We start from the raw sequence: 7,712 nt of genomic DNA on the forward strand, positions 1-7,712 counted from the left end.
TGGCCACCAATCGCAGTTTGGTTAATGTTTTCTCCACTGTACCTTTTATTCTACACAACTGTAAGCCGTATCTACACGAAAATCGGAATTGAATTGCAATTTTTCAGGAATTACTTCTTGTGGCCTCTTTGAGCTTTAACAATGCCAAGTGAGATATTTTCATGTCATCCAGTGGAAACCTTTTAGGGGTTGATAGAAAAAAAGATTAGTGAAGGAATTATAATGTTTCAACAACACTTTCTAGTGGTGCAGAAACGTAAACCTGTAAATACTTATAAAGCTTGTATAATGTAGCGTAAAAATCAATTAGCTTCATGAACCAAGCTATCTTTTGTTGGGATATTTCTTCTACACCTGCATTCACCCGACCTTTCCGAATCATTTCAAAATTTGAATTCTGACTATTTTTAAATGACTTTTAAATTCATTTGATGAATAATAACTTGTTGTACTCTTCGTCTAGCAGCAATATTCCTGTAAAGATCATTTTTTGTATTCCATAAGCATTCATTTTTCTCACATAATTTTAAAAGTAATATCATCTTAGCTGTTCCCAAACGGGCCATTTCCAAGACACTTTTCCTTTCCAATGAAAACTTTCTGGAATCAAGTGTTTACACATGCAACACAGTCGTTTTCGCTGGGCAATCTGATCCAATAGACCCCAGGAATTATAACGTCTTTCAATTCAGTTGAAAGTCGATAAGTCGCTTTCAACCATCAGGCGATTAAGTCGAAATCCTGTTTACACAATCGACAGAGTGGAAAGTGACGTCAGTTTCAGTGAGTCGACCACAAATCGACTAAGTGTAAACGCACCATTACATGCGCAATGCAACATTACATGCAAACATTACAGTGTTTGGAAGTAAGGGGATCCACAAATTGTAAAATATATGTTATGTTATTTTGGAACAAAAATATACAAGTAACGAAAACATATTGCGTATTTCCAATAATGCTTTAGCAAGTACAAATACACAGTTTAATGCGTAACGCATATGTAATTTTATGCCATATACATATTTTGCGCTATCCTCTTGTATGTATATTCACCTTCGCTCCGTAGGACTCATCCCCTTCGCTTAATTTTGGGCCCAGCTGCTGCGCTCATGTGCTGATTCTGTTAGAGGTCATTCTTGTTTTCCATGGCCAACTAGTAAACGTTAAAGTGGACGGTGGCTCAGTAGTAGAGCGTTCTCCTCCGGTGCTTGGGATCCCTGGTTCGATCCCAGCTCGCTCCGTGTGGAATTTGTGGTGGACAAGGTCCGTGATCGTAGGTTCTCCCGTTTCCTCCCACTTTCTTCATTCCACCATTTCACTCATTTCTCATTATCATCGTCTCCTTTAGCCTAACCGGCATAAACGTGGGACTTTAAGCTTAAAGATTTCATTTCATTTTAGTGCACGTTAATGTCTTTTATGGTGTACCAACAATGAATGTCCCCTAAAGTGAATCTGTACAGATAAATGCAAATCTATACCATAAAAAGGATTGCTTGTATACAAAAAGTCGATTTACTGTAAAAGAAGTTAATATGCAATGGAATTTATGCATGGATCTGTACAATAAATATGCACCTTGTAATATATTTCTGTCAAATAGGAAAATAAAATTAACAGGTAGTAAATATTCAATCAAAAAGCATAAACATGTAGAAAAAATACTTTCTAAAACTTTAGGATAAAAACCCTTAATATGAAGATAGAGAACCTAAATTGAGACAACTCCTTACGTTGTGAAGTAATAGCTGAAATCTACCAGTGGCTGAAATCACATAAAAAATACAAACAATGTGGGGCACTATTACTTTATCAGAAAAGGAAAAACAACTTCAATTATTGGAAGAATATTCATATTTTCTAGGATGCATATATTTTTTCTAGTTGCTCAGAAATCGTAACCAAATGGACATACATTTTCCTAATTAGAAACGAAAGGTGGAAGTTAGTTTTGCTCTCTTTTGAAACAAACGATAAGCGAAAATCGTTCTAGTTAATCTTTACCAAAGAAGAGTGATTTAGTCGTGTGCATAGAGCTTGTAATTTCGTTAGTATTGTGCTGTAATTTTGTTAAAAAAAAGAAGTAAACAAAACTCCTTACGGGTCATGCGTACAAAAAGTGTATTTTTGTTTACAGTACGTATATTCTAAAATTGAAGAAAATGAAGAATATTGAAAATATAACGTTTTAAATGTTTGTACCATTATAGGCTTTGGCTCAAAGACAGTGTTGAATGAGAATTTAACCCCTAATACTACACAAAAAGCTGGATCCCCTCCTATTAGGTACTCCTAATAAAAATGGCAGTATAGTAACTTTGGTTACATTTTTAAATAGAATTTATTGTTATTATCTTTTCATATATTACCATAGTTCGTAACTTAAATTACACACTGCACAGAATATATTAAAGTAACATCAGTATGTATTCATGCTTTAATTAACAGTATATAGCATACTAATTTTTATGGTCTCTTATTGGGCGTTCTTACCCTAAATGACACTCACGAGCAGGAAGAATCCAGCGTGTGCTCCCAGGCCATTGCATTCGAATCTTGTTTCAACAGACAATCGAACGCTACGTGAAATCATAATATGGTGTGATGTGTTATTTGAGACATACATTCCTACGCATTTAAAAGAGAAAGTTTTGTTACTGTTTTACTGTGTGGTCAGTTATAAGAAAGAAAAAGCATTATGTTATACCTATTGGAAATTCTTGTGGCAAATATGTTTTTATGTACTGTTGCTACAGCAAATTACAGTAGAATTATTGGAGGAAACGTTGCAGACATAGAGAAATATAAATATGTTGTCCATATGTTTACTGTTAGAGGAAACGATACATTTCTTTGCGGAGGATCTATTCTCTCTGAGTATTGGATCCTTACTGCAGCACACTGTGTAGTTGGTAAAGTACCATTCAAACAAATTGTAGTGATTGGAGGGCGTTCAGAACTATACCCACCAGAACCTTATAGCAGAGGCACGGTTTCTCTCGCGTTTCCACATCCCGGTTATGCTCCTGGAGTGTATAATGATGATATTGCGCTTGTAAAACTTGGACAGGGACTAACAAATTTTCATAACGTGTCTGTGGCAACATTGCCTAAGGATACTTTTTCTAGTACAATCACAACAACCAGAACATGTACTGCGGTCGGTTGGGGTCAAATTAATGAAAAAGATCTTTCCGAAGTGCTAATGGAAGTTGAGTTGCCTATCTTGGATGCAAACATTTGTGATAGAGTTCACCCTGGCAATCTAAATCTGAATAATATAATATGTGCTGGAGTTATAGAAGGAGGCAAAAGTCCTTGTAAAGGGGATTCAGGCGGACCTCTGACATGTGATAATGTAGTTGTAGGACTTGCGGCATCGAGTACTTGTGGCCAAAGGAATGCTCCAACCGTATTCACAAAAGTTGCTCCATATCTGAATTGGATTCACGATGTAATAGCAAATAATTCTGAGGAAGATGGTTCTACATCAACACATGGTTATACATTAACAGATGGTTCTACATCAACAGAAAGTTCTACATCAACAAAAGGTTCTACATCAAAAAATGTATCTCAATCAATTGCTTATCCAAACATTCCTAATACTCATACCATATATCTCTTTTGCATGTATATTGTCGTACATACACTTTTCAGTGTAAAATACAATCAGTGTAAAGCAATTCAAAATTCGTTGTAAAAATATGTTTGTCTTATTTTAGACGAAACTAAAACTAGAAGTTATATTCAAGATGTATTAGCTAATAATTCTGAAGAAGATGGGTCTACGTCAAAAGATGTTTCTAAATTAATTGTTCATCAAAACATTCCTAAAGTTCATGTCATGTATCCCTTTTGCAAGTATATTGTTGAACCCACACTTTTCAGTGTAAAATGCAATTAATGTAAAGCATTTAAAATTCGTTGTAAAAGTATGTCTGTCTTAGTTGCCACGAAAATAAAACTAGAACTTATTATTATTAGTATTAGTATTAGTATTTGCATTATTATAAATAATAATAATATCCAAAAAAAACACATTTGAATTTGCTTTCGGAGAGTTTTAATTTCCTGAAGATATGGTTACTAAATACGAACTAGGATTTAATCTGCAAAACATACTAAAGTCACTACGATATATCTGGTATATCGCTGAAACAATATGTTTATACGTAGCAACAATGCGAACTAAAGATCACACAGATTATTAAAGATTACTAAAGATTATCACTAAAGATTGCATAAAGTATAAAATTTGGAAATCTGGAGAGTACTGATTTCCATCTCAGAAGCTATTATCAAATAGAATATAGGAAATTTAAATAACCTACTTCCGTTGATTATTTTCTACTCCCATTTTATTTTTTTCTCTCTCTCTCTCTCTCCCTCTCTTTGATTGTACAGGGTGACACAGGGAAGATGGACGGTTTTAATGAAATAATACTCAGCCAATTTGAAAATTAATGCATGTTTATTTACACAAAATCAAAACTCATTACCTTACATTTCAGTTATTTCTGAAAAATAATATCGTCAATGTGATGTCCATCATTTCGAATGCAGGACTCAAGTCTCTTCTCAAAATCCTCCATCATACGGACTACCATGTCTGCAGGGGTGGCAGCAATTTCTTGAATGATTGCGTTCTTCAACTCGTCCAAACTTCGTGGTTTGTGGTTATAGATACAGCTCTTAAGGTACCCCCTAGAAAAAAGTCACACACTGATAAGTCGAGAGACCTGAGAATCCAAGGAACATTGCCAAGACGTCAGATAATCTATCGAGGAAATATGAGTCTAAGAACTGTCATTGAGTTATCGCGATGTGTGATGTTGCTCCATCCTGCTGAAACAAATACGTTTTAAGAGAATTCGTCGTCTTCTTAGTTCTGGTTTCAAGAACGTTTCAGGCATAGGAATGTGTTGAGCCGAATCAACAGTAATGGTGGCCCCAATCTATTAGAAAAAATAAGGTCAAATAATGCCAATAGAGCCAAGAGCACATCAGACTGTTACTTTTTCAGAGGGTGGAGGACGCTGGTGGATAAGCTGTAGATGCTCTGGAGCCCAGTAAGGTAGGTTTTGCTTATTGATGGTCCCGTTTAAATGGAAATGAACTTCATCGCTCAAGAATAAAATTTCATTTTCATTCGATCCCAAAATCACCAGCATTCTGTGAGCGAAGTCTACGCGTACAGCAAAATCAGTTGCCTTAAGTTGTTGGACAATGAGCATTTTGTAGGGATGGAATTTTAATTCTTTATGCAAAATTCGTCTAACCGATTCACGATTGATTCGTAGCTCACTAGCATGACGTCTAGCTGATCGTTCTGAGCTTCTGACTACCGCTTCCCTTACTCTTTTTACATTTTCTGGTGTCGTTACACTGCGTCTCGGGCCAGGATGCTTCTTATCCAGTATGTTTCCAGTGGATCTGGAGATTTTCACCCATCTGAGGATTGTGTCACGGCTCGGAACAGCTCGATGTCGACTGACCTTAAACCGTGCACGAAACAATCGCTGCTTAGTTGTAATAGACTCACCACTTCTCACGAAACTGTCATAGACAAACAATCGACGTTGCAAGCCCCAATGCTCCATAGTGACCGAGTAAATGAAATGGCGTCTTGCGCAGAGCAGAACTATCCACAACACGACTACCTCCCACCACCGCACACTCAATACTACTCAACCGTTCGTCTCCCGTGTCACACTGTATCTTTTTCTAACTTACTAATGTATGTAAATTCTATTATATTACAGCATTGTGTGTTTCCACAGTCTGCTGAATGAGTGTTTTGGAAATTCAAAGTACAGCTAATAATTTATGTTGTGTAAATTCCATTCTTTAGTAAAGTTCTTTTTAAAAGGAAAAACCATAAACCTTAAAATAAATGTTTTATATATAGTAATATATCCAGGAACTGCATTATTAACCCTTCTACATTGCCACAAATATGCACAGTAGATATTATTCATTTTTGAAAAATTAATTTAAGCGAAATTAAAATGGGCGATAAGCTTCATCACAATGTTAGACTTTCAAGAAAAGCTACAAAGTAATACTACTAATACCAAAATTATATTAGTATTATCGTTAAAGACCAGCCTGTGACCAACGGAGGTTTCTTCCTCTAAACTCTGGGAAGAAATAAAGTGAGTCAGAGGGTCACAAATGTTTCGTGACTCAATGAGAAATACAATGTGATCGAATACTTCCACACAAAAAAATTCAAAATCCATTGACGCGGATCCCTGGACCACTCTTCATTCATTCATTTTTTTTTTTTTTTTTTTTTTTTTTTTTGGTTTTCGATTGGAGGGTAACATAAGAAGACCTGCCTGACGTCCCTCATTCTGAACTCCAACTTGTTCTGTTTAACATTTTCTAAATATTGCGTAAATTACGACACAGAATCCCATTTATGATTAAGGAGATACTTTTTTTTCTATGTCGCGTCATCGCCTGAGTCAGAAACACTATTCTAAAATAAATACAAATTTATCAAGAAAAAATACATTTACGGTAAATTAAGAAGTATATACTAAAAGTAAATCTCTTTAAAGACCTATGTAGGTTCTCCAAAAGTTCAGCGGAAGAAAAATCCATTATCAAAATTAAAAAAGAGACATACCTCCATGGAATGGTGGAATTCTGCCGGTTCGCTAGAACCGGTAGTAAAAATATTTCGAGTTCGTGTTAAAATATTTTGAGTTTGCAGAACCGTTTGTCAGACATAAACACACACACATACATAAACTAGTCAAGAGTAAAAAAGAAGATGAACAAATTTGTGAAAACATCTCTGTAGTTTTCCTGCTCGCTTGAATTATTTTGAAAGCAAGCAACCTGGAACTGTTTCAATTAAATAAGGAACACAGAATTTGAATATGAATGTCCTCATTTTGCCCAGAATACAAAGACCTGTGAGTGTAATGAACGTACTTCGTATCTAATGTCTACTACGTGTACTACCTACCTGTTTTTAAATGGCTCTGATATCTTCATTAGTTTTGGAGATATGCGCCTTCGAATCAATGTGTACGAAATAGAATGGTATTTTCATCGATATCGCGAATGATTGACTGACATGAACCTTGTCATATGGTCCTTTCCTGGAGTGACACCCTATATATATATAATTCTATCATTTTGACTTCCTTTTAAAACTTCTACCATTTGGCTTCTATATACACCGTCATTCGGTGTCCAATGATAATATACTTGATGCGAAAACCACCATTTTGACGTCCTGCAACGTTGCCAAATTTGGCACTCAGTTTTCTTGAGAAGGAAGTCGATTTCAATGTGTGCTAGTACACAGTCACATTGATGGCCGTCATGCTGCACAGAAAAAACAATTTTCCTTGCGTTTTCATGATTTATCGTTATATATGTATACAGTGGCGGCGAATGGACGTTAAAAGTGGGGGGGCAAGACATGATCTGAATATTTGTATATCAATGTTAATATACGAATTTCCCTGGTTGAAACTATATACATTAATAGGCCATTTCAGAAAAGTGGGGGGGCAACTGCCCCCCTTTGCCCCCCCCTAATCGCCGCCCATGTATGTATATATATAAATGTAAGTATGAATTACGTATGTGTGTGGGGTGTGTGGTGATGTTTGTGTGTGTGTGCGTGTGTGTGTGTGTGTGTGTGTGTGTGTACCTCCAGCATAATTTTGAAAAGTCTAGAGCAC

The 7,712-nt window shown here is 35.8% G+C and overlaps 1 protein-coding gene across 1 annotated transcript; it reads left to right on the plus strand.

The window, feature by feature from the left end:
- Nucleotides 1–2,441: 2,441 nt before the first annotated feature.
- Nucleotides 2,442–3,968, plus strand: LOC145662514 (trypsin-like). Its single transcript, XM_081728165.1, has one exon. The coding sequence runs from the start codon at nucleotides 2,702–2,704 to the stop codon at nucleotides 3,704–3,706; it is 1,005 nt and encodes a 334-aa protein (XP_081584291.1). The 5' UTR covers nucleotides 2,442–2,701; the 3' UTR covers nucleotides 3,707–3,968.
- The last annotated feature ends 3,744 nt before the right edge of the window (nucleotides 3,969–7,712 follow it).

The sequence above is a fragment of the Thermobia domestica genome, chromosome 10 (assembly GCF_964235325.1).
Source record: "Thermobia domestica chromosome 10, izTheDome1.hap1.1, whole genome shotgun sequence".
Taxonomy (NCBI): Eukaryota; Metazoa; Arthropoda; class Insecta; order Zygentoma; family Lepismatidae; genus Thermobia; species Thermobia domestica.

Excerpts from the sequence above, each read along its gene's own strand:
- LOC145662514 (XM_081728165.1), top strand. The coding sequence starts at position 2,702 with ATGTTATACCTATTGGAAATTCTTGTGGCAAATATGTTTTTATGTACT.